Raw genomic sequence first — 26,752 nt, 5'->3', positions numbered from 1 at the left:
TTTATGTATTAATGTATAATTATTTTTTTTAATTAAAAATGAATATTTTTAATTGAGACATACGAAAATGGTAAAAAATATTTTAATTAGGATGGAGGGAGTATAAAAATAGTCATTAAAGATCAACACCCTATTCTCCATGACTACATTTATTTACCATTCAACAACATAATTTTATTGTAAATTTAGAATATGGTTAAGTGTTTTTTTTTTTTTTTTTTGGTTTGAATTCAGTATGAAAATAATGTATGATAAGATGTCTTTTGAGAAAAGTTATATATATATTTTTTAAAAAAAAAAAAAGAAAAAACAAAATTTGGTGCAAAAAAACACACTTGACAAAAACAGAACACAAGTAAACATACTATTCACATTCTTACAATCATAATGTTTGTAGCTGAGGCTGAGGCTGAAAACAAATGCAGAATATGGAAGGGGTAGAAAACATTTTAGTGAAAATGTTGAAGCAAATACAGCAACTTATACCAAATAAGAGAATTACTTTAAAATAAATACAACATGAAGTGTTCCCTTGTAGGATAGGATATCCCCAATCAAATATATATATATATATATTTTCTACACTAATAATACATCTTTACCCACAACAATGCGCGCCGCGCGCCCATGGAATCTTTGCAAGCATGCGTCTCTATCTGCGTGATAAAATCGATCTTATTCTATAATTTAGCATGATCCTTGTGGACCAGAAGGAGCAAAATGAATGTAGACTGCTAGCATAAAAGTTATGTGTAACATGTTTAAACTTGTGACCGCGACTGTCAGAAGTTCTTCAAAATTTTCTCCCTCGACACTCCATTGGATACAAGAAGAGAAGTTACCTCCTGCAAGAAGACAATAACGAAAACCAAATTGTTATCCTGCAATAAACTCAGTATTAACCAGTCGCAAAACCAAAAATTAAACTATTTTATTTTTAACCATCAACTTTATGCACCTATAGTTTCAATTTAAAATTTTAACTATTTTCAAGCACCTACAAAAATATATGGAGATTTTTTCCTCTCACATCACATCAAACATTAATAGAAAAACTCGAATCCTCAATTGCCCCTAAACATGGTACAGAAGTCATTCACATATGAAATACTCATAAGTTCCTCGACACCAAACAGCTACAAAAGCCTCCATCAAAAGGATAGTGCTTGGAGTAGTCATAGATCGGACGTTTTGGAAAATAGAACAGCAAAATCTCGTTCTTTATGTCTAGACATACATACATAAAATGTTATAAACTACTGACTGTGGTATACGGGGGAAATTTTGACCATGCTCGGATTAAAAAAAGGAGTTATCATCACCATGTTAAATTCCTTTATAATTGAATTGATTCGTCGCCTATAGCAAAACCAAAAGTGAATCCTAATTGTTCCAACTGAAGACCAAATTCTATAACAAATCACATAAATCCCCAGTTATTCCCTTGTTATTTTTTCTGTGGCACCGCGAGAAAATAGACGTAAAACTCAATTAACCAATATACACAGATAGAATCCTAGAAGTTAGCAAAAGATAACTAACAAGAATTTGAACTATATTATGTTGTGTACGAAACTACACAAACCTCAGCCATTTGTCGTTGGCCACAGAGAATGGCACCAGTAGATTGAGGGTTAAAGACTCTCTTCGCTCTAGCAAAAGCAGCCTGAAAAAGAAAGTGTGAATAAATATGAAAAGGGAAAATATAAAGTTCCTTTAAAGCCTATTGTGTTAGTCAACAACCTGCACATAGCCTCGCTCGCCTGTCCAAGTGTAGTCTGGCTTAGACAGCACCGGCACGATATCTACCCCGGAAGATTTCCAGTGTTTAAATCTGTCCTGCAGAAATTTTGAGAGGAAAGAATGCATAAATTTAATGAAGATAACAGCAAACATAAAACAATGTTATCCCCATATATGAGTGTGCCATAGAAGCCATGATATTTACCTGATAGGCCATTCTAAGAAGGTTTCGAGCACCATAATAAAGCCTGACATCTGATCTCTTATCAGCACCAAAGCCTGCCTCAATTAAAGACCTAATTGGGCTATGCATCATCAAGAGACAATAGGTAACAGTACTCCGAAGAAATTCTCATGCATATAAATAACACAAAGGTTGGATAATTGGAAACTATCGTTATGCGACAAATATATAAAATTAAGCAAAATTAATTTTCATGTACAGAGGACATAGAGTATGACATTTACTTATTAAAGTTCAATATGATGCTATTTCGAGAAGGAAAAAGATAAAACAAGGTGATACAAAAGTGAGAAAGCATGCAATCCACAGATAAACACTGAATTTGGAAACAATAGATATAACCTTGTCAAAGTGAGTTTAAGAATGTTAAACACGTATCCGAAGTTTGGTAAAAGCCTATTTGTGTTGTTGATATAGATTTGGGCTTTGTACATTTATCTAGCTATCCATCTAGGATTTGCCTCTTTTTGGTAGAGGATTAGTGTTATCCCAATATAGGATATACTCCTCTATAAAAAGGGTTGTGTTAATGAAAATTCACGACCAGCCATATAAGTTGAATGCATGAGTCATTAAGTCTTCCATCATGTGTCCAGGCTTCTTGCAAGTGTTTAGTTGATAATCAAAACCATCACTATTCCGCATGCATGATTCCTAATAAAAATATACTATTTTTTCTCACAAATCATCACGTTAAAATACTATTTAAACTAAAACTGAAATAAAAAACTCAAACTCAAATCAAAATCAAACAAACCCCTTCTTTCTCCGCCTTGTTTAAGATTAACCTTCAGGCATGCATATGGAGTAAAGAGCTTTTTTAACCAGACAATAGTTGTGGTGGATTTCTCCCTTTATCAACTATTGCAACCAAATTGCTTGTCACTTCATGACAAACTTCATAGAAAACTTCAAATAACATTTTAAAAAAATAATAATAATAATAAAAATAATTTCTTGAAATTCGATGTGTCAAATCCAAATTGCTTTAGACCATTTAGAGACTACATCTAGATCCATCCAAAACACAAACCAAATTTTCCCACTTAACTTCTCAATTTCAACTTTGTCAAAAGACATCTTAGTAATTGAACTATTGATCCAAAATACTCCCAGCGTCCGCCAAATTTATTCTCACTTTCCTTTTTATTCCGTCCACTAAATTTGTCAACATTTAATTATTACTCATTCAACACTTATTTACAACAAATACAATTAACTTTATTACATTCTCTCTTACTTTACTGTTTAACTAAATTTTCAAAAATACCCCCAACTACCTATCACTTTTTCAATAAAATATTTTTTTTTTTTAATTCTTGTGTCAAGCCCAAAATGAGCTAATTTGAATAGACTGAAGGAGTATCTAACTCTAATACCACTTGTCGGGATTTGATTATTGAAAATAAAAATTCCCAAAACCACAAAGTAGCAATGTAGAATAAAATTTGGAAGAAACAAACAAGAGAAATAAACTTGAAAGGGTTAATTTAATTGTTAGGAGATAAAATCAACTCGTCTAAAAAATTATAGCTAGCCTTAATTGTTCATCTGTTCAATCATCTTCATACAGGAAGTCGAAGACTATAAGCACCCTAAATCAACTCAATCATACTCCTACCAATCTACAGGCATAAATCATAACAAAGAGTTTATCAGATTTCGATAACATTAACTAATAAAAAAGGTGATCATATTTACAAAATTAGAACCACCAATTCATTTACAAGAAGCAAGAAGAGTGGAGGTAACATACAATCACAAAATGAACCAACAAAAAGGTCTCTGACATCGAATTTAAAGCTTGAATGTTCAAGTAAATCATAATTACACAGAATTCCAGTAAAAGAATTCATCTTCAGAAATGAGTTCTACACTAAACTAAAATGGTAGCAATTTAGGGCATTCATATTATACCTGATTCCAGATCCTGTGGCGAAAATAAGCACGGTCTGGTATTTATCAGGCGGCGAAATTCGATCAATCTCGAAACCCTTGCCCATGACCGAACTCAATTCCACAACATCGCCTTTCTGTAGCACACACAAACGCTCCGCAGTGGATCCTGGAACCGATTTCACCAAAAATTCAAAAATACCTCTCGACACCGCGGCTGCCGGCGGCGAAGCGATGGCGAAAAACGAAGGTCTGGAGTTAGGATCACGAACACGGAGCTGTAAATACTGGCCGGCTTGGGTATAAGAGCCTGCAAGCTCGGGGGACGCCGAGACGTCGACGGTGATATGAAACAACGATTCAGCGGCGGAGGAGACCTTAACAAGAGGAGCACTGGTCCAGAAGGTGGTGTCTGGACGGGCGGCGGCGGCGGCGGCGAAAGCGAGGGTGCGGCGAGAGAGGTAACGGAGGGTATTGAAATTGGAGAGGGTCATTGGTTAGGGGAGGAGAAATTAGGAAGGGATACCAACATGGAATCCGACGGCGGAAGCGGAGATTCGTGGATTGAGGCCGCTGGCATTTCTTGGTGGATTGTGATGAAGAAGTTTGAATGTGTCGCCGGTGACTTAGAGGGTGGATTTGGAAGGCGGCGCCACCGGACGAATGAATGGGAATGGGCTGCGTTACGATGCGCGCAGGTGCACCTTAATTGCGATGCACACTCCCACGCGTCACATTTTGGTTGGTTGAATTATTTGTCATCCGAAATTCGAATCAAACTAAAATTGATTGAATATTCTATAAATTGTGAATATTAAAAATTCGAATTAATTCGAAATTGAGATATAATATTTCATGTATCGTGTAAATAAAAATTTATGATAAATATAATTAATAAATAATTAAAAATATATTGATAAAAATCATTATTATTTAATAAAATAATTTAATATTAAGATGAAATAACTAATTAGTATCATTAAAATTTAAAAAATTAAATTAAAATTTTTAAATTAAAATTTTTAAAATATCATTAAGGTGAACGCTGTAACTGGGACAAAGAGAATATTTCAACTAAAGTTATGTGTTGAATTTAACATTTGAATTTAATCTTAATCATTTATTTTGATATTGTTTAATTTAATTAAAATGATTAAATATTAATTAAGGGATATGATTAATTCAGCATATTGTTGAATTAATTTGTCCCTCGCCACATGATCCATTTCCAATGTATTTTATTATTATTATATATATTTAATATTTTAATAAAAACATAATATTACATTAAAAATAAGAACTAAAAGTTATTAATTATATTTATTTATATTTAATATATATTTTATACTTATACTCCCTGTCCTACATACGAAAATTTAGGTAAAGTATAATTAGTAAGTAATTAAAAAATATATTAGTAAAAATAATTATTATATAATAAAATTAATTATAGATTAAGATTAAAATAACTAAATAATTTAATTAAGATTAAAATAACTAAATAATTTAATTAAGATTAAAATAACTAAATAGTTTATACCAAAGAAATCATAAACTAATTGTTCTAAATATGAATATCTAGTGGTGTTAATTGTGGGAATTTGGCACTATGTTTAGATATGATGTTTATAGTTTTGAAGATTTTAAAACATAATAAGAAAATTAATATATATTTTTAATAATGAGAAAATTAGGTTAACAATCATATTAGGCTAACCGTGTGTGACATGCAAAACTTAGGGGCGTCGGGGCTTCGAATCCATGACAGTATGGCGAAAATACATATCAAAAGTTACGGTTTTAATATATCGAAATTTTCGATATGGTACCGGTATATACTATTTATACCGAAAATTTTAATTTCAGTACGATACCCGTATATACCGCTTATAACGAAAATTTTGATTTCGGTATGATACCGATTATACCGAAAATATAATTTTAAATTTCAAAATAATTAAAAATAATAATAATAAATATCAAAATTCTCCACCACAAAAATATTATTAAAAAATCAATGAATTTTCAACCGTCTACATATTTTTTTGTTATGATTTTAAAAAATTAATAATTGCTCCCTCCGTTAACATTACAAATAACCTTTCAATTACAATATATTACACAAATATCATTATTTTATATCATACAATACCAACAAAAAAGTATTTTAGTCATTTTCCCTTTATTCCTACTACATTCCAATATTTCTAAAACTTTGTACAAAAGGTATATGGATAGATATCGGACGAAGGGAGTATTATTCATATTAAAATTATTTAATAAAAATAATATCTGTACGGTATCATATCGAAATACCGAACTTTCCGAATATTCATACCGATACCGTACCGAAATTTTCGATATATTGAAATTTTTAGTATTTTTGACACGATACGATACGATAAGTCAGTAAATTTCTGTATCCCTAATCAAGTTATAAGAAGGCGGATTTGGTTAGAGGTAATTTGAGAGGGAATAATCAATCAAACAAAATTTGGTAATTTCGAAATTTTTCCCAAGAAATGTCGTAAATCCATCCGAATCTTCTAGTGGATTTCACCGTAGCTTTTCGATGCAGGGCCATGGCCATGGCCATGGAATCGAGTCTATGGCGTAGATCTTCCTCAATTTCGGCTATGTCCAAAAAGAAGAGCTGAGATTTCCGACGAAAACGTTGAGGGCTTTCTGGTATTTTTCTCCTGAGTATTCATTCTTCCATCGAGCGAAAAATTGGAGGTAAAATGTAGAGAGAAAGAGAAACAATATAACAAAGAGGGGCATAACAGTCCATTTTTGATAAAATTTAATGTTTGTGAAATTTTGAAAAAAAAAATCACAATTAGGTAAATAAATTTTAGAATCATAGGAATTTTTTAACAAATTATAAAAATCACAAAAGAATTCTATATTATTTTAACTAATGATATATACTTCTCCTCCGTCTCAATACAATAATCTTGTTTACCATTTTTGTCCGTCTTAAAACAATAGTCTCATTTTCGTAGATAATCATATCACTGTAAAAACTACTTTTACTTTTTCATTATTATTTAACAATTGTCATTATTTTTTATACTAATACAGCAAAAAAAATTTTTATCAGTACTTTTTACCCGCTGCTAATATAATATCAATATTCTTTAAATTCCGTGTCAAACCCTACTCAGACTATAATTTTGGGACGAAGGAAGTACTATGCATAATTCTTACTGAAATCATTCATTAGTTGTATAGTGTTGAGTAGTTCGATAAATATAAGTATTTATAGAACTTGTGAGAACAAGTAATAATTAAAATTAAAATTATTGTCATTAATTGATGTCAAAATTAATATATAATCAAACCCCTGAATACTTGTGAAAACAATTTTAAATGAATCAGTTTTGCTTATTCAATGGAATTCAGGGTCCAAGGATAAATCCTACTTGAATCTGGACCCAAATTGAATTCGATCACTATATTAATTATATATCAACAATATAAAAATAATAGTAATAATTTCTACCAATACAATTATATTAAAATTACTTTTAAAATTGTATTTATTTATTTATTATAATATCTTTACATAAAATATATTAATTTTAATATATGTTAGTGTTAGGTCCGAACCTACATTCAAATACAGCTTTGAGTTAAATTTCTAAAAATTATACAAAAATATTTCAAGTATATCATATCTATTATTGGGATATAACTCGAGTTGGTACAGATATAGTCAGCTCCGGATATAATTGAATTTGATACCGTTATCTGGCCTAAAATCGTATATTTGAGTCGGGTTTTGAATCCAACTAAACCCGACCCATTGCAATGCCAATGCCTATCAACAAACTACTCAGCCAACAGACCCGACCCATTGCAATGCCAATGCCTATCAACAAACTACTCAGCCAACAGACGTATATCTTGTCGAACTTAATTTGTAAATTATTAAATTCGATAAAAAATTTATTCAGAACCGCGCTCCAAGAGTTGAGTAGCACCTTTCGTCTTAAAAAAAGAAGTGCTTAAACAACAAACCAGCCATCCAAGATGAAATCAAAGTCTTCGTACTTAAAAATTGATGCGTTAAAAATAATGAAAAAGAAAAAAAAAAAAATGCAAAACCGTGTTCTAATCAAGGAAAATGCTTCCAATAGTCAGAAACGTATGCAAGCAAGCAGCAGCAGCAAAATTATACAAGTCCGCCGCCGTCGGAACCACCCATTATTCGGGCCACACAATGTTAAGGGGGGAGGGGGGGGTAGCAATGGCGGGGCACGGCGGGGTGGGGATTCGAGGCACCATGTCTATGATTACATCACTTCCCGCAGTTAAATTACACAAAAACAGCAAGAGATTTCGACCGGTAAAAATGAACTCGAGGTGCTCGCTAAGTCATTGCCTTGAGCTAAATTATTTTCGTAATTATCAGTAAAGTGAAACGACGAAGAAGAAGAAGAAAGCTTTTCGAAAACCTGTCCTCACATAAATGGTATCTAAGCGGCAGATTCCTTTGCTATCTTCTCAGCCTTGGCGATGACCTCTTCGATTCCTCCCACCATGTAAAAAGATTGTTCTGGAAGATCATCATACTTTCCATCGAGGACACCCTGTTGCACAATGAACAGTCGATAATATAAGGCTAAGATGCATTTTTGAATCATCATTTACTTAATCCGTAAGCATTGTTGATTCAGACGAAACTAGAAAAGCGTTGAATCTCGAATATTAAGACACAATTCATCACAGATATAATAAGTTTGTTCACTTAGTATTTTTAATGTATACGACTTCCCCAAAAATTATTATACAAAAACCACAATATATATGATATAATATACAACATATGCATATAACGAGAAATGTCAACAAAACACACAGTCAACAAAATCATACTCCCCTCCCTCCGTCCCGATAATATATCCATACAAAAATTTAGGTAAAGTATAATTAGTAAGTGATTAAAAAAATTGATTAGTAAAAATAATTATAGATTAAAATAACTAAATAATTCAATTAAGATTAAAAAAATATATAAATTATAGAATTAAAAATGTGTGTATAATTATATTTTCAAAAAAAAAAAAATGACAAATTAGGTGGAACGGTCAAAAATATAATATGTTGACATTTTACGTGGGACAAAGGAAGTACAAAAAATCATTTCCTATAATATCACCATTTCACATACCACACAATAAAAATACCTAAAACTATAAACACTAAACAAACACACTCTACAAAGCAATTTATCTCTATATATATTTTCAATTGAAAGCATCACGATCAAAATCTATCTTCCATTAGAAAGGGTTTCGAATCTAAGTCAGACTATCGTGTAACTACCGAATCAGTGTGCCGTAAATGATTTGTACTAGCCTTGCATATGTAATTGCTACAGAAATGCTGTGTGATCCTCTTATGTTTCTTGTTTATAGTTTACTTATTCTTAATCGAGTTTGAATAAGTGCTCGTTGCTATCTATGTAAAACAGATGCGATATATTACGACAGATCTCGACTAGGAATAATTGTTACCTGGAAGCTGTTAATGCTCTCCTTCAGCTCAACATACTTGCCCGGGGCACCCGTGAAAACTTCTGCGACATGGAACGGCTGGCTCAAAAATCGTTGAATCTTTCGAGCACGAGCGACAGTTAGTTTGTCATCTTCACTGAGCTCATCCATTCCGAGAATGGCAATAATATCTTGAAGATTCTTGTAATTCTGAAGAACCTTCTGCACACCACGGGCCGTATTGTAGTGCTCCTCTCCCAATATGTGAGGAGAAAGCATACGAGATGTCGAGTCAAGAGGATCAACAGCAGGATAGATACCAAGCTCGGAAATCTGTAACGATCAACAATGCCAACAATAAAATAAAAGGCATAACTAGGTCTAGCAGTAATATTTAGGCAAAATTGCTTATAACTCATCTATAGTTTTAGAAAGTCATACCATTTTCACTCGTAATTTAAAAGCTGCATAATGACTTTCTCTCGTATTTTAGAAAATATTGTGCAGAATATTTTTGAAAACATTAAACACAATGGACTTTTGTGCAATATTCTCTAAAACACCAGGGAGTTCACGCAATTTCTAAGAAATTATATGCAATATTGTTTCTAAAACACAAGCGAGTATGTGAAGTTTCTAAATCATGAAGGTTGAGTTCTTTTGTGGATTTTACTACAAATTATTCTAATTTTTACTATTCAGATTATTTTTTCCTCTAAAAATATCAAATCAAACAATTATTTTTCTTTTTTTATATTATATTACAAATCTATTTCACATACAAAACATCACATCTAACATCTATTTATATCACATCACTCAACTATTCAAATTAATTTTTTACTATTCAAAAATCCAAACCTACAAACAAACACACCCGAAGGATTATTATTTAGACATTTTAAACTATATGTGAGTTATAAGCAATTTTGTCTAATATATATATCAAATATTTAGCGAAAATTAGCATTACCTGTCTCGATAACACGGTTGTGGCGTCCAAGTGAGCAAAGGTTGTGGCAGGGGCAGGATCCGTCAAGTCGTCGGCTGGCACATAAATAGCTTGGACAGACGTAATGGAACCTTTCCTCGTCGTGGTAATACGCTCTTGAAGACCTCCAAGATCAGTGGCCAAAGTTGGCTGGTAACCGACGGCAGAAGGGATACGCCCAAGCAAGGCCGACACTTCTGAGTTTGCCTGCCAAAGTTCGAAATAAATAAACACAATTAGAACAAATTAAACACTTAAAAAAGAAATAGGCGACCCTCAACAATGAAATTAAAGTGAAACTATACTTGAGTAAAGCGGAAAATGTTGTCAATGAACAGAAGCACGTCCTGCCCTTCTGCATCACGGAAATGTTCAGCAACGGTCAGTCCAGTAAGTCCAACACGGGCACGAGCACCCGGGGGCTCATTCATTTGACCATAGACAAGCGCGCATTTGCTCTCGGCCTGATAACAGGGGAAATTAATTATGAAGCAACAGCAATTAGAAGAAAAATAATCACTAAACGTAAAGTGTCGCTGACCTGCTTATCGCCTAGCTTGATGACACCACTTTCGATCATTTCTCTGTACAAGTCATTGCCCTCCCGAGTACGCTCTCCGACACCAGCAAAGACAGAGAAACCACCTGATTTAAGGAAAATAAACGATGGTAAGATTGAATTACAATAACCATTAATTGTGTTAAAGTTTCTCACAGCAGCCCAAAATTTACTAACCATGAGCTTTTGCAACGTTGTTAATCAGTTCCATGATAAGCACAGTCTTTCCGACACCAGCACCACCAAACAGACCAATTTTTCCTCCTCTTTGGTATGGCGCAAGAAGATCGACAACCTGCACTTGAGCAAAGAACAATTGAGCAAAAAACAATAACAATGGTTTTATATAGACAGGAGTTCTGGAAGTTATAGAAAAATTTGGAAATAATAAAAAGTTGGGTATTTAATACAATGATTTGTGAGAACAAAAAAATATTTGATGTGATTTAGAAAAAAAAAAAAAAAAAAAAAAGTGCCAAAAATTCCAAAAATGTGTCTGTTTAGGGGTTTAGATTTTGAATTTTGGTTTTGAATTAGTAAAAACAATAGTTGTTTGATGTAATAAAATAGGTGATATGTTATGCTTTGAATGTAAAATTGATTTTTAGTACTCTCTCCGTCCCAACTAAAAGTACATTTTTACCATTTTTGTTTGTCACACTAAAAAATATTTATTTTCTATTAGAGTAAAAGTAATCACACTAATACTAAAATACCTTAAATATTTACATATATTATAAATATACTATTACACGTATACATATAGTACAAAGGGCAAAAATGTCAAAACCATTTACATACTTCCACCAACCAACAAAATCTATTATTTCTTAATCTATTGGAAAAATCCAAATGTATACTTTCGACCTGGACGGAGGGAGTATTATTTAGAAAATGAAAAATAACAATTAGATTTGATATTTTTTAGGGAAAAAAGTTGTGAATAGTTAAAATCCTTCAAATAAACACATAAACAGAGCCAATAGCATCTTCGAAAATTTTCAGTGCAGAAAAATAGCAAGAATCTGTACTGGATTTATCGAACAAAACTAGTGATGAGAAATCACCTTGATACCGGTAACAAGAATTTGTTGCTCTGTAGCTTGCTCAACAAAGGCTGGAGCTTCGCGGTGAATGGGTAAAAAGTGCTCAGTCTCTGCATCAATATCCATTCGTTAATAAAGCCGCACACTTCTCTATTCACAAAAAGGATTCTACAACAGAAAAGGCCGTAGAAACTTACTGATGTCGCCTTTCTCATCAATGGGTTCGCCTATGACATTAATGATGCGACCTAGAGTGGCTCTACCAACAGGCACCTACGATTATAATAGTATATGAAATTTCTGAAAGCGCAAACACCATGAATAACTTAAATACCGTAATGCACGACAAGAACAAAGTAAAAAAAGACATTTAAAAAAAAAAAAACGAAAGTATATTGTCAATGCAAAGTATAAATTCCATGGAATACAATATCGAACAACAAAGCAACGAACAATTACATCACAATAACATACAAATGATCACATGGGCAAGAATTTCGAAAATGCCCAAAACAATCACAACATAAATACTCCATCACTCAACCAAAAAAATAAAATAAAATTGTAACATGGAATGCAAAATGACTCCTACATTTCGATGGAATTAGACTGTCAAACACAAATTCAACACTATATGCACTATTTTCTATCTCAAATCATCGTATCAAAATAAAAATTTAGAAAATGACTAGAAATCCAAATTAAAAGTCAATTTCAAAAAAAGACCAAACAAAATCCAAATCAGAAGTTAGAAAATGACTAAAAATTATCACTTGCTAGACAAAGTGAAAAAAACAAAGTCTTTGTTACCAAATCAAAACATTCGAGAAACACCTAATCCACCTCAAAATTCAGATCCAATGTACGAATTTCAGGATCACTATCACGGAATTTAATCAAATCTCAGATAGAACTGAAAATCAGCAACGAATTTCCAATTCAAAACGATCAATTAAACAATGGCTCAGGCTAACCGTAATAGGCGAACCAGTGTTGAGCACGCGCTGACCACGAACCAAACCTTCAGTCCCATCCATGGCGATGCACCTCACCACACTCTCCCCCAAGTGCTGAGCCACCTCCAAAACAAGCCTGATCTGATTGTCCAGAACCTCCAAGGCAGTCAAAATCGGAGGCAAACCCTCATCGAATCTCACATCGACGACGGCACCAATCACCTGGCACACCTTCCCGATCGCACCCTTGCCGGTAAATTCATCAGTAATTTTCCCCCCAGGGCCGCCGCTGGGAGCCGCCTTCGACGGCGGAGGAGTCGCCGCCGCCGCCGCAGAGGTAGCGTATTGGGAAGCAAATCGGTGGAGGAAGTGTCCGGCGGGGGAAGGCCGAGCGCCGGGCCTGGGGGCGGAGGTGAATGGGGATCTGGGACGCCGGGCGGCGGAGGATCGGAGAAACGAGGCTAGGAGCCTCCGGGAAGCCATGGCGGAGGAATTTGTGATCGGAAAAATTCGATTGGGAGAAAAGAGGAGAGATGAAATTGGGTGAGTGGTGAAGTGTAGGGTTTGGTGCGACCAATGAGGTAAATGTGAAGTTAAAGAGAGGGAGAGAGAGAGATGAGAAAAAGCAGGGCAGTAATGGCGGACCCTAAATTGATTTTCACATTTTACTCTCTCCCATTCCACAGTGAAGAAAGAATCGGCAAACGCTACGCTGCACTGTCGGGGGTTTGTTTTCTTGTTTTTTTTTTTTTTTTTTCGTGGCTTTTGGGCTTTAATATGATGTCCTAATCGATCGATTTGGACTATAGTTCAAAAATAAGCTCAGTTTATTTGTTTAGGTTTTATTGGGCTTTAATGTTTTAAAATTCATAGAACTAGGACTTAAAAATGTATTCATTTTAAAAAATTATAGCTTTCTTCTTTCTATGATTTACTTTTAAATTTTTTAAAAATATATTAATACAGTTTTATATATTTATTATTTTTATATTTATAGACAATTTTCTATATTTTATATTTTTTAAAAAAAAATATTCTCTATATTTCATATTAAAAAAAAAAATTCTAACAATTCACAAAACAAACGCACCAATAGATAAAATTATATTAAGGTGAACACATATTAAAATGTAATACTCCATCTGTCTCAATACAATAGTGGTGTTTACTATTTTTGTTCGTCTATTTTCATTTCGATAAATAATCATATCACTGTTAAACTACTTTTACTCTTTCATTATTTTTACATAATTATCACTGTTTTTTACACTAATACACTCACAAAGGGCAAAAAAATCTTTTATCCGTACTTTTTACCCACTAACAATATAATATCAATATTCTTTAAATATCGTGTCAAACACAATCTAAACTATAATTTTGAGACGGGGGAGTAATATTTTAATATTAAAATGAAGTAAATAAAAGTTAAAATTAAAATATTATAAAAAATTTATTAAATGATTGATATAAAAATAGTAAAGTAAATAGAAAAAAAATTTATTACTCTTTCCGTCTCATAATTAGGTATCCATTTATTTTTTGCACCGTAGTTTTAAAAATATTAGTATTATATTGGGATATAATATGAATAAAATAGAAATAACTAAAATAATTTATTAATATGGTGTGATATAAAGGTAATGACATTTGTGTAATATATTGTAAATTGTAAGGGTATTCTAATGTTATGTAGATAGTACAATTATTAAGAAAAGAAATTGATACTTTGTTATACCATTGATTAAAATGAAAAAATAAATAGTTTGTTACGGAACAGATAGAGTATTATTTATTAAAATAGTAATAAAATTACAAGCGAATAAAATTATTTATTATAAATATTGTATATAAATTTGGCACACGTTTCTACGTTATTAAAAAATATATATATGTACGTTACAATATATATAAAAACTTAAATAAAAAAAATATAATTAATAAGTAATTAAAAAATATATTAATAAATATAATTATTATATAATAAAAATAATTATATATTAAAAAATTATAAATTATAAAATTTAAAATATAATTAAAATATATAATTTTTTTTTTTAAAAAAATGTTATTGGACAAACAGAAATAGTATCATTCAATATATATTTATTTTTACATACTCACTGGCGGATCTATGTACCCCACTTGAAATTTTATGTATATTAATTATTTAATTTACTTGTAATTCATATATTCAAATAGCAAATTATATTTATAAATTTATTTTTTAAAATTATTTGAAGAATTGTGATTTTAATAAAAAAAAAATCTTAATTAATTATATAATATATTAATTTTTTTTTCTATTCAAGTTCTAATTTTTCTTTATTTTTATATTACTCTAAAATGTTACAAATAATAATATAATTAAATATTTTTAATGTATAAAAATGCCTAAAAAATAATTATAATTTATCCTTTATATATTATAATAATAATTTATTAATCTATTTGAAAGTACGGTTGGATCCGCCACTGACTATACTCCTTCGTCCATAAATTAACGATCTACTTTAATATCCAACAATTATTGTATTTTTTTATTTTTATACATATAATTTATTTTTATTTTTACTTTATTTATTATTATTTTTTTTATACACAAAATAAAGAGGACAAATTTATATTTTATAACCAAAATTCTAATTGTGATACAAGGAAATATAAAATTGTCAGGAGACTATTAATCTTCAGTATTTCCAAAATTTTGAGCATTAGAGCGATCTGAAAATCCATAAAATCCCGCCTGCTCGAATTCCGATCCTTCTAGTAGCAGAAAGCCCAAAAACCCTACCGGTCCAGAATTTCTAATTCTCCATTTTTGATTCATTGAAGTTGCAGGAACCCTAGCTGAGTCTGAGATTGGCAATTTCGTGGAGAGGCGACATGGGGAAGGCTGAAGACAGAGAGGAACTGAGCGGAGCATTCAACGAGCTCGCGAACGCCGTACGCGATTTTTTTCAGGTTTGAATTTCGTCTCCTCAAATTTGGGTGGGGATTCTGTTGCGGTTTGATAGAGGACTGTGTTCTTCAGGTGTTCGATCATATGCCATTTGCGTCGCTTAAAAAATCTGACTGGAAGGAGGTGATTGAGCTGTCTGATGCACTGTACAGACACGCCACCACAGGTCTCTCTCTCTTCTTCTCCATTTCTTCCATGGCATCTGCTTATGATTTCTTTGCCGCTTTCCTCTTCGCCTTATGAAATTAACAGCTGAACTGTTCTTGAGGAAATTTTGAGAACTGATCTTTGAAGATTATTGATGATGATGAGGATGATGATGAATTTAGTTTATAGTTTATCTGAAACCCTAATTCTTGAGAAGTAGTTAATATGGAGGAATTGTGAGCTCTATGATGATTCTTATGGCGATTTAGGGTTTCCCTGCAGAGATGAATTGCTTCACTTCATTTAGCATTTGATTGTCATGAATCTTGCCGACGAATTATTCGTTCTTTGTAGATTACTAATGTTGTACACCATTTTCGCGAATGATCTACCTTCTTGATGTTGTTGAGTTGTTTAAAGTTTAAACCATTAGCAATGGTAGGTGAAGTTGAAGTTATCATAGAACAAGAAGTCTTAACGCTTTTCAATATGTATTACAGTAAAAGGTAAGAAAACCAGTGTTACCAGAAGGATTTTCGACTGCATAATGAGACTACATTATTGTGTTTTTCGAAAATATTGCACAGAATCCCCTAAAAGAATTTGCATTAGGCTCTCCCTCATGTTTTCGATACTTTGCACATAATCCTCTTTCGTACAAAGTTTTCAAGAACACAAGGCAGATTTGTGCCGTTTCTAAATCAAACTACATAAGTATGTATCGGCACTGTATTATTATTCAGTGGATGAGTTATCAGTGTTTCTCTATGTCTCTGAATGTAGTCGGATTTCTTTGCACGGCGGATACCCCTGGAGTCACTATTCTCAAAGAAGCCATGTCTGCACACATCAATGCATTGCAAAGCTTCCTTTTGGTGTCCCATGGAAGCACGGTGGGTGCAGGACCGACCCTCTTTTCTTGCATTCGTAAAAATTCCAAGCAAGTTGTTGATACCACTCTCATGCTATTAAAGGAAGTAGTCTCCGCATACGGTACCTCCCTCTTCCATTCTCTCTCTTTCTCTTGTGTGTATATGTACGACTTGCCTAAAGACATGGTAAAGAAGTGTTGATTGTTAAGACTAAAATCCCGATATCATTTTCACTTGCCTTGTAAGAATTATGACCTGCCCTTTACATTTTTGTCTCGGCAAAATGTTCTTCTGGCTAAGAATGAAGATGGAGCCTAAAGAAGCAGGTTTTTAGCCCAATTTTGACGGGCCACTTACATTAGAATTTTGATGCTCGAAAACTAGAGGAAAAGTTAGAATTTGATCTTGCTAAAGGTGAGTTTTTTCTTTCAATTAACACACTAATTGTCGAAGAAACTAGAAATGTTCATGTGCTGTGAATATACACGAATCTTTCTATATAATCGCCTGCTAAACTGGTCGCCTAAGTCGTTGATAAGTGTACATAATTCGACTATAGGATTTGTTGATTGTGGCATTTTATCCTGTTTAGTACGGCACCTGTTAATCGGTGCATTGAATCTGCTGTAAATAGGGAGTTTATGTCGTAAAGCAACTCCGGATTCAATCAAATCTATTCTAAAACCGAACTTAAAATTTTTCTACTATATCACAGCCATTTTTACTTGGTTTAAGTTCATCGTGTGGCCTGCAGAAACATGTTCGATTATATCATAATTCAATGGTGTTCGATTTCGAACCATTTCTCCATCGAGCTACTAGTTGATACGACATGAAGTCTTTTAAACTATTGTAATGTTCTTCTGAACAAATTTTCAGGATCAGAGAGTAAATCCCGGAAAGATTCGATCCCACAACTTGTAGGTGTAGCCTGCGAAGCTTGTAACGCAGTGAAAAAGACACCGACAACTAATGTTACAGCTGTGGGACGAGCAATGACAGAAGTTTCAATATCCGTTAAGGATGTCCTCCGGGAATTGAAGGAACTGAAGCCAGCTTCGTACGAACCACCGACCAAATCCTCCGGGGAAACCTCTACTACTAAAACAGAAGATAAATCAAACAACGATGCTGGTTCGTGCGACGGAGATTTGGGGTCGAATTTGTCGCCCGAAGAGATGAAAATCGCCGAGATAGCTACAACAGCCGTCTCCGAATTGCTGGCAGTTATGAAAGAGTTGATTCGATGCATCACTGCAATGCTTCGACGCGAAAACGCCAAACAGAGCTCTGTTTCAGTCGATTCCCTGGAGAAACTCTTGAAGCTCTGCCAGGGAATCAGCGCCGAGGTCGACAACCTCGGAGCGTGTCTTTATCCACCACAAGAAATCCCGGCAATCATTTGGGCCGTGGAAAAGATTTCCCTCTCCGTCGAGGCAACCCAAACAGAGCTGCAAAATCTTAAAGGTTCGACGAAGGATTTCACCCGGGCTTGCGATACATTGAAGAGCTCATTGACACGATTATCACGTGCCATAGGCTCGGAAGGCGACGACGGAAATGTTCTCCGAAAATTGGAGAATCTTGATGTCTGAAATTAGACCGCGTTGCCGGTGTCTGGGGGGGGGGGGGGAGTATATTCTTGTTTTTGTGTAGCTATTGTCCGTAGGTACCGATGTAATATTCCGACATGAATATGGTTCAGACAAAGACTGATGTTTCTGTCCTGAATGATCGCATCGTTAGATACTAAGTAGTGATTCCAACAAAGACTAAATATACTTCCAAGAATTCATTCATGGCCAGACACAAAACTTCCTTTGTAATGTCCAAATGTAGAACTAAGTTCCTATTTTTTGTTGCTATCAAATGTATGGGAATTTTAGTCCTTTCCGCCAGCTGTGTGTCCCTATATATATACACATATAAATATATATGTATATATATAGATGATTAGAATTTTTCTAATTTCCATCAGAAAATTAGAATGGCATGTTTGTCCCACAGTGTAAGTTTCTGTATCACTTACAGAACAGATCAAAAGCCAAAGAAACAGAGCTTTGTTAAGTGTGTTAATGTCATCAATGGGACAAAACTACTGAGCCAAGAGCAAGCTGAGAGCCTGCAGATTCGACAGAATATACCGACGAAGAAGCAGTTCGTCGATCCCTATCGACAGGGGATTATAACGGAAGAGGAAGCACTTTACAGGCAGACGGTGGTCGTAAGATCCTACGAGGTCGGGCCTGATAAAACCGCGACGATAGAAAGCATTCTCAACTTGCTTCAGGTAATAAAAGCTACTGGTTTCTAAAACTATCAATGAGATAGCGATGATCGAAACATGTTTCGATCTTGTTTATGACAGGAAACGGCGCTGAATCATGTCTGGATGTCGGGGCTACTTGGTGATGGATTCGGCGCCACACATGGGATGATGAGAAACAACCTCATTTGGGTCGTTTCGAGGATGCAAGTTCAAGTGGATCACTACCCAATCTGGTACACAACTCGACTATACTAAGTATCCGATTCCAGGACATTAAACTACCTCTACTACACTGACAGTGTTTGTAATGAAAAAACAGGGGAGAGGTGATGGAAATCGACACATGGGTAGGGGCGTCGGGGAAGAATGGGATGAGGAGAGACTGGCTACTCAGGAGTAAAGCTACAGGCGTCGTATTCGCCCGGGGGACAAGGTTAATCACATTTTCTTATTCTTATGTTACTACGGATTCGTATGTAAATCAACTAAAAAGGATTCGGGTTCGCGAACAGTACCTGGGTGATGATGAACAGGCAGACACGGCGTCTTTCCAAAATGCCGGATGAAGTGAGGGCCGAGATATCGCCATGGTTCATTGCAAAACAGGCAATAGAAGAAGACAGCCCTGAGAAAATAGACAAAGTTGGAGAAAATGCTCAATACGAACGTTCAAACTTAAAGGTAAGAAACAAAAACAAAAACAAAAACAAAACCACGTCTATTAGCATTCTAAATGTTAAAATAACTAAGATGGACCTGAAGATACTGTCATTAATGCAGCCGAAAAGAAGCGACTTAGACATGAACAATCATGTGAACAACGTGAAGTACGTTAGATGGATGTTCGAGGTAAAAACTTTCTACTATTGCACTAAGAAATGGGTAAATGAATGAACCTTGACAGTTTCCGAATGAACCGTTTTCAGACCATTCCTGACGAGTTCTTGGAGAGTCATCAGCTGTCGGAAATAATACTAGAGTACCGGAGAGAATGCGGGAGCTCGGACGTGGTGCAGTCGCTAAGCGAGCCTCAAGAAAGTGGCCTGATAAAACCTGGAATTCAGCAATGTAACAGCACTAATGTGAACGGACACAGCTCATTATCGCATACAGGAATTCTCGAGGGAAATGGGCTTCTGGGATTAGTAAATCAGTTACCTCGCAGCTACATTCACCTTCTTCAGTTAAAAGGGGAAACAAAAAATGAAGAAATGGTGAGGGGAAAGACAACATGGAAGAGAAAGCACATTTACCAACCATTTTCAGTTCCCCCGTAAAATGGCGAAGTCAGCAACTAACTTTTCCATGCTTCAAGGTCCTGAGTCGGCGCTAAGGAACAGATTTATTAGGCTGCAAAAACAACTGAAGAAGTGGGAAAAGCAGACTGTATATGTACACAAATAAATGTGAAGGGTGTATGAGCAATGTGTGTGCATATATATATATAATTATACATACAATATATTACAGGACTTGCAGAAAAGATATTAGTGCAGTGTTCGATGCAAGCGTACGATTATTGTAAAATATCCTCACTGAATATATATCATAGCTATGTCATTACATACACTATAAAGCACAAAAAAGAATGATAAATACATAGTCTCCATCTGTATAAGCAAAAATGGTTATTCTAGCTATATAAACTGATCTTTACTGCATTTTAGGATCTAAAAAAGCACATAATCGTTTCCCATGTAAGACAGAGGTTATCTAAACTGCAAAACAAAGAGTGTTTACTATTTACAACAAGTGATAATTACCAAGAAAATGAACAAAAGCTTAATATTTCTAATGACAATGGAAAAATAAATATAATTCTTCGACTTATTCCTGCTTTCTTCTAATTGACCTGTGGAGTTGCCATGACGACCATGCACCCAAGAATGTCACAAGTCCAACCCCAACACCACTCCAGAATATAACCAGCCATTTGGGCATGGGATTAGGAAACAATCCTGGAAGAGAACAAACCATATATTAGATGATTTTGACCAAAAAAAAAAAAAGAAGTATAGAAGTAAGACATGTCCAGGCGACGAAAACAACGTAGTTGGATGTCAAAACTGTAGGAAAATGTACCGTGTCCAAACTTGACACAAATAAGGAGTTCCACAATGCAGATAGCAAGCGAGAGCCAGCAAAAAGATCCCACCTTTTTCATGGGTTTTCTGTTACGGACAAAGTAGTATTGTAGTAAGTGTGAAGCATTAGGAAAACCAAAGTACTTTTATGAATATAGTAAAGCAATGTAGGAGAATGTGCTATTGGGGGAATACCTGTCTTGTAGGTAAGAATTGTACTCGCGGATAGTTGGTATTGCAATTAGCCACCACAGAACCAGCCTGTAAGTAATCAGGGGGTTTCGAGGAGGAATCCAGAGGCAGAACTTCAGAAAAAATGTATTTAGCTCTACTGTCAGTAAAATAATGCACAGGCTGAGAACTTGAACAAATCGAAATGGACCAAGAAAAGGGTGCCATTCATCTTTATCCCATCTAGCAGGCGTAAATTGTCCCAGTGTTCGTTTAACCTGACAGGCACAAAAGATGCAATAAGTGTCTTGTTTTAGATCATAACAAGAAGCCCTCAGGCCTCAGCATTATAGCAAACAAATAGTAGGTTAGCAGTTCTGTCACAAATTTAGAGCTAAAATATACAGATGTAGCATACAGTCCAAGAAAATATAAGCTAAACCAAGCATAACACAGTTAGAAACAGTCTATGGCTCAAACTGCAAAGATGGAGCTGAAAATAAATTACCACTGTTTAAATTAACTGGAAGCTTGAATTTTTCAACATGTAAATGATTAATTGAGTATAGGAAATGGAATCATCTCTAATCCTTGTTTCCTTCAAATTTGTACGCACAAGACAAAATGGTTGCTTAACTTTAGTATGATGTAACTAAAAGTGAGCTAATTATATATTTTGAAAATTTTCACCACGCATCTTGAGAGTGAATATACAGAACAATCAACATTGTACAAATCATGAATAGAGAAGGATATCTGACGATCTAGAGGATATTTCACAAGATCTTTTTAAAAAGTAGCTCATGTTGCAGCATTTAGAATGCAAATATCAAACATTAGGTTGAAGTAAATGAAGCAGATCAACATACTTTGCCCATGATATTTGGCTGCCTGCTTATGCCAACCCACTCATAAGTTTTGCCATCAAAATACCGAACAGTACGCATTCCAGCCCAAATTCCTGCAGAGCATAATTTTAACATGTTAAATAGCACCACAAGAATGTTCAAACATATTGGAATAATTTTTCTAATAAGCATCTTCGACGAAATTATGTTCTCAGTTGTAAGTATGCAACTCAACAATCACAAACACCATTCATTGGGCATTGTATAATTAGAAATAACAGGAACTGAAGGATATTTATCATAGGAATGACAATAATGGACTTAAGATGTTGCTCAATTTTCAAATTTCTCAATTTTTTAAGCTTCCCACCTTCAGATGCTAACAATATATATATCAGGGGGGGTGGGGTGGTGTTGGGGGTTGAGGTTTTTGTTTAATACAACTAATAATTTGGTGAACATATCTAATAGTAATACCAAGCAATGCCCTGGAGACAATTAGCCAAACTGTTTAGGGATATGTACCATCCTTGACACCATGAGCAAATTAAACCAGAGATTACGATTGTCAAATAAAAATAAAACCAGAACTCATAACAGGGGTAAAGAGGAAGCTCAGTGCTCCTACCAAACCAATTGCAGATTAATATATCGAGAATAATGCTGTCCCACCAGCATTCATTGAAATTAGGCAACATGTGGCGGAAGGTGAGCTGAAAAACCAAAGAATAATCATCTCAGCAGACTGCCTCTATATATGACAATTAATATAGTGGCATGAAACTGATAAAAACAGACCTCCATTAACTCAAATCCAATTGAAAGTACCCACAGAAGAGGCTGGTTTCGGATCATTATTGCCTTACCCCACCATCCCAGTATGTGAGCCAGAACAAACTCATCAAAAAGGGTATCCTAAAAATAAATTTAGCACAAGGTTATGTGTATGTATAACAAATAATAAGAAACAGAAGACATGAATATGGGGAAAACTGTACATACATAAACATTCTTAAACCTGCTTGTTGGATTTTCTTCAATGTAAATTCTACAATCAGAGCCATATGATCTTTCTGGAAGTTCTGCATCACATAAATTGGATTATTAAGCATATGCTAATAATATTGTCTGCTTAGAATTGAAACAAAATAATTGTATACATTATCCCAACCAAAACAGAGAACTACGCCTGTTTCAGGAACAAGTAGGAGAAAGACTTACCAATACCAAGATCAGGATGTAGAAGTTTCATAAACTGTCGAGCATCATCCCTTTTCTGGAAATGAGAAAAAATGACATGATGCTTGAAATTTATTGGAGAAAAGCGAACCAATAAAACAAGAAACTAGAAGTGTAAGTATGAAGCAGTTAAGATATATTTCTCAAGAAAGATATAGGAAAATACAACAATAAGTTGGTCAGGCTACATGGATTGTATCCATCTTATTAATACACGACTGTCTGGCTATCCTCTACAATCATATGGCACACAGAAAGCCAAGAATTCTTTTTGTTAATATAGAAGTGAAATGTATATTTCTTGTATCTACTATTTATGCATCTGCATAATCAGTAAACACTTATCCTAGGATGAACAAACAGGAACTAAAGAAAAGCTGTTCCCCTGACGGATTTGCTTTGGAGCTTGCACCTCAAAAATACAAACTTTATGCAGATTTAAAGGGAGGGTTGGGAAAGAAGTGTAATTGATGTTCCGAATTTCTTCACAATATAAAATACTTGGATTACATCAATCAATCACTGGAAACAATAAGCAAAAAAAATCTAACCTGGAAAAGCAAAAATGTTAATGCAACAAGGTAAATAACAGCCATTCCATGGACCAGGCGCCATATTGCCGGATGTGGCCGGATAAGAAGTCTGCCAATGCAAGCATATCAGGTATGGATTATGGGCAGCATGACTTTTCAATATAACGTCAACAAAAAACTGTGATCATGCTCAACAATAATTTGACTAATACTGAAAGATTAACATCACCAAAATGGCGTTTTTAGTTATTAGGAAGCAAATAACCTTTGTAGTTATTAGGAGACAAGTACGGATGTGGAAATAGAATTAATATTTTAAGACTAGGCAGCACGACAAAAAAAATATCAAAGAGTAGAGAAGAGAATAATGCATTGTTATGACAGGCTCAAGTAGATTGAATAGGGGAAAAAGATATGTAAACAACTCACGTAGAAGGAGCTTGTAACAGACTATAAGCAAGAAATACGGCAATCATTGCCCATACACCCCTACAAAGGTAATTATCAGTAGTTAAAATCAATATAAGAAGTGTAACAATGAACATTTTGAAAAAGGCAATATGATATCGCTTGTAGAAAACCTTTTCACAGAGGTAACATCACTTTCTGGACTGCGTTCTGGATCAAGAGCTCCACTTGCCCATCTTGAAAGAATCCCAAATCGAAAATTTTAGAACAAGCGAATTATAAGGAAATTTTCTGAATCACAGAAATAATATATATGAAAACAGAAAACTGAAGCTATCAACTTAAAGCAACGAAAACAATCAAAATTTATATATATGCATACATGATTCCATGATCAACTATAACATATGAACATTGGAGTATGAAAATGCATATACAGGTAAAGATTATACTTACACAAGAAAGCAAGCACCAATCAATAATAAAGTAATGGTGCGCGGCTTGTATGCCCAGGCAGTCCATGGATCAAGCTCATCGTCCATAGTCGATGTACTTACATGGCCGTTTTGAAAAATGACCTGGTCCCTCTGTCTAGCTCTTCTATGACCATTCTCCTCCATAGACCAAAATATCTAGTAGTCGGAGCTCTTGCTGTAAATCAAGATGTCAATTAAAGAGATTAAAAATACTCTGCACAGCTGCCATTAACATCTACAAGAACAAGAAGAAACTAAAAAGATATTCATATAATGTAAATATGGTACAAACAATGCATAATTAAGCAATAAATTTCAAATTCATGAAATAAAAATTTCTCCTCAACTTCATTCTTCATAAACAGTTAAATATCATAATCAGCTACCAAGTGCAAAAGTCCACTCCCCCACACAAGACAAAATTCATAAACATTCCTCAAAATCAGTGATATTAAAAACTTCTCTCAACTTTCAGTCAATTAATTAAAGTACAGCACAGCAGTTCGAACAATAGTACGAATCTAATTAAAACTCAACAGCTCTTTCGCCATTAAATTCTGCAAACAAATATCCTGAAATCGACGTCACTGTCAAACCATAAATCAAACAATACCAAAGGACGATTTCGTACATTCATTCATTGCATGCAAACAAGGAAAGCGACGAAAAACACCACCAGCACTTCAGATTCACCGCAGATTCGATTGCAAGTCCGAAAAAACTCCGATTGAATTTCGTAATGTTTAGAACTTATCATTTGAAAAAAATAATAATTTTAATAATAAATTAAACAGCAAATCGCAATCCCAATAAAACAGAGGAAGCAGGAACAGAAAAGCTAAAAGGAAAACTTTACAGAGACATCATTTTTTTATATACAAAAACAGTCCACCACTCCAAATCATACGTGCACACATCCATACATACACCGGCAAGCACATAGTGGCCAGTGATTCAATCATGCTCAAAATGATTCAGCCATCAAACGTGTCGAGTGATTCACTTTTCAGCTCCTTAGTCTCGCAGACAAAGGCTGACAAAGCGATCCCCAGCACCACGATTGGACGAGAAACGAATCTCAGCCGTCGGATCAGCACCCAGAGTCCCAGACCGATTTTAAGAGAGAGAATAAAACACAAAAGGTATTATTACATACATACATACATGGCTTTACTGTAGGGCAACTCACCCCTCGGAACCAAAATTCTCCTCCGCAGCGGCTTCGTATATCGCCGCGGAAAAGGTGGAGGAAGCTTGATTGTGCGGGAATGGCGGCGGCCGGCGGCAAATAGGCGGTGGCGCCTGAGAAGAGGTACGGCGGTCAAAGCAAATACAGAAAGTTAGAGCAAAATTAAAAATACCTTCGCAAGTAGAGTGTACTGTATTTATACGTGGTGGGGTTTTTAACATATTCCAAACATCAGGGATCGGATCACAATTCGCAATAAATGCAAATAATTTTCTTTATTTAATGTATATAATAAATACTCAATCAAATAAATTCATATATATATATATACACACATATATATATAGTACAAATACGATACTTGTGTTTAGGTGAATGGATTTTTTATTATTAATATAAAAATGACTATTATTTTATTTATTCTACTTTTTTTATTAAAATATTTATTTATTTTAATTTTTTCACCAACTCTAAATGGACGGAAGAGGAGTAATTTTTAATAAAAATATTTCTTTTATAAAATATTGAATCAAAATATTATTTAAATAAAAATTTAAATTAATATTTTATTTTAAATTAATTTCGAACTTCAATCAAACAAACTTCATATTATAATCG

At 34.2% G+C, this 26,752-nt stretch overlaps 5 protein-coding genes across 15 annotated transcripts; 2 read left to right on the top strand and 3 right to left on the bottom strand.

The window, feature by feature from the left end:
* Positions 1-349: 349 nt before the first annotated feature.
* Positions 350-4,587, bottom strand: LOC127261650 (fruit protein pKIWI502-like). 2 transcript variants are annotated; one of them, XM_051289940.1, is made up of 5 exons: positions 3,905-4,587; positions 1,949-2,039; positions 1,744-1,839; positions 1,586-1,666; positions 350-845 (listed from the first exon to the last, which is right to left on the bottom strand). In XM_051289940.1, exons 1-5 carry the CDS (start codon positions 4,375-4,377, stop codon positions 783-785), a joined length of 804 nt encoding a protein of 267 aa, XP_051145897.1. In that variant the 5' UTR covers positions 4,378-4,587; the 3' UTR covers positions 350-782. The 2 variants fall into 2 exon arrangements, with proteins under 2 accessions (XP_051145897.1, XP_051145896.1); XM_051289939.1 differs by having other exon boundaries at positions 354-845; positions 1,949-2,048; positions 3,905-4,585.
* A 3,398-nt stretch (positions 4,588-7,985) lies between these two features.
* LOC127261649 (ATP synthase subunit beta, mitochondrial-like) lies at positions 7,986-13,582 on the bottom strand. Its single transcript, XM_051289938.1, has 9 exons — positions 12,955-13,582; positions 12,178-12,253; positions 12,002-12,090; positions 11,112-11,229; positions 10,917-11,020; positions 10,681-10,839; positions 10,358-10,582; positions 9,406-9,717; positions 7,986-8,478 (listed from the first exon to the last, which is right to left on the bottom strand). Exons 1-9 carry the CDS (start codon positions 13,417-13,419, stop codon positions 8,365-8,367), a joined length of 1,662 nt encoding a protein of 553 aa, XP_051145895.1. The 5' UTR covers positions 13,420-13,582; the 3' UTR covers positions 7,986-8,364.
* Positions 13,583-15,620: 2,038 nt separating this feature from the next.
* On the top strand, positions 15,621-18,670 carry LOC127261746 (uncharacterized). The gene is made up of 4 exons (XM_051290106.1): positions 15,621-15,900; positions 15,971-16,064; positions 16,829-17,038; positions 17,797-18,670. The coding sequence occupies exons 1-4, from the start codon at positions 15,823-15,825 to the stop codon at positions 18,510-18,512; spliced, it is 1,098 nt and encodes a 365-aa protein (XP_051146063.1). The 5' UTR covers positions 15,621-15,822; the 3' UTR covers positions 18,513-18,670.
* On the bottom strand, positions 16,975-26,383 carry LOC127261744 (CDP-diacylglycerol--serine O-phosphatidyltransferase 1-like). Of its 10 annotated transcripts, XM_051290099.1 has the most exons (17): positions 26,135-26,296; positions 24,926-25,120; positions 24,643-24,705; positions 24,491-24,550; positions 24,080-24,170; positions 23,511-23,565; positions 23,292-23,371; positions 23,088-23,204; positions 22,918-23,002; positions 22,311-22,402; positions 21,466-21,719; positions 21,269-21,357; positions 20,444-21,144; positions 20,345-20,364; positions 20,083-20,239; positions 19,702-19,811; positions 16,975-17,092 (listed from the first exon to the last, which is right to left on the bottom strand). In XM_051290099.1, exons 2-13 carry the CDS (start codon positions 25,087-25,089, stop codon positions 21,014-21,016), a joined length of 1,281 nt encoding a protein of 426 aa, XP_051146056.1. In that variant the 5' UTR covers positions 25,090-25,120; positions 26,135-26,296; the 3' UTR covers positions 16,975-17,092; positions 19,702-19,811; positions 20,083-20,239; positions 20,345-20,364; positions 20,444-21,013. The 10 variants fall into 10 exon arrangements, with proteins under 10 accessions (XP_051146056.1, XP_051146052.1, XP_051146055.1 ...); XM_051290095.1 differs by adding an exon at positions 26,307-26,383 and having other exon boundaries at positions 20,083-21,144; positions 26,135-26,247; XM_051290098.1 differs by having other exon boundaries at positions 20,345-21,144.
* Positions 18,820-20,463, top strand: LOC127261747 (palmitoyl-acyl carrier protein thioesterase, chloroplastic-like). The gene is made up of 6 exons (XM_051290107.1): positions 18,820-19,207; positions 19,286-19,419; positions 19,506-19,619; positions 19,699-19,867; positions 19,967-20,035; positions 20,113-20,463. The coding sequence occupies exons 1-6, from the start codon at positions 18,905-18,907 to the stop codon at positions 20,461-20,463; spliced, it is 1,140 nt and encodes a 379-aa protein (XP_051146064.1). The 5' UTR covers positions 18,820-18,904.
* Positions 26,384-26,752: the final 369 nt, after the last annotated feature.

This window comes from Andrographis paniculata, unplaced genomic scaffold (genome assembly GCF_009805555.1).
Source record: "Andrographis paniculata isolate CXL003 unplaced genomic scaffold, ASM980555v1 Contig64END, whole genome shotgun sequence".
NCBI classification, from domain to species: Eukaryota; Viridiplantae; Streptophyta; class Magnoliopsida; order Lamiales; family Acanthaceae; genus Andrographis; species Andrographis paniculata.
This window is presented reverse-complemented; position numbering and strand designations above follow the sequence as displayed.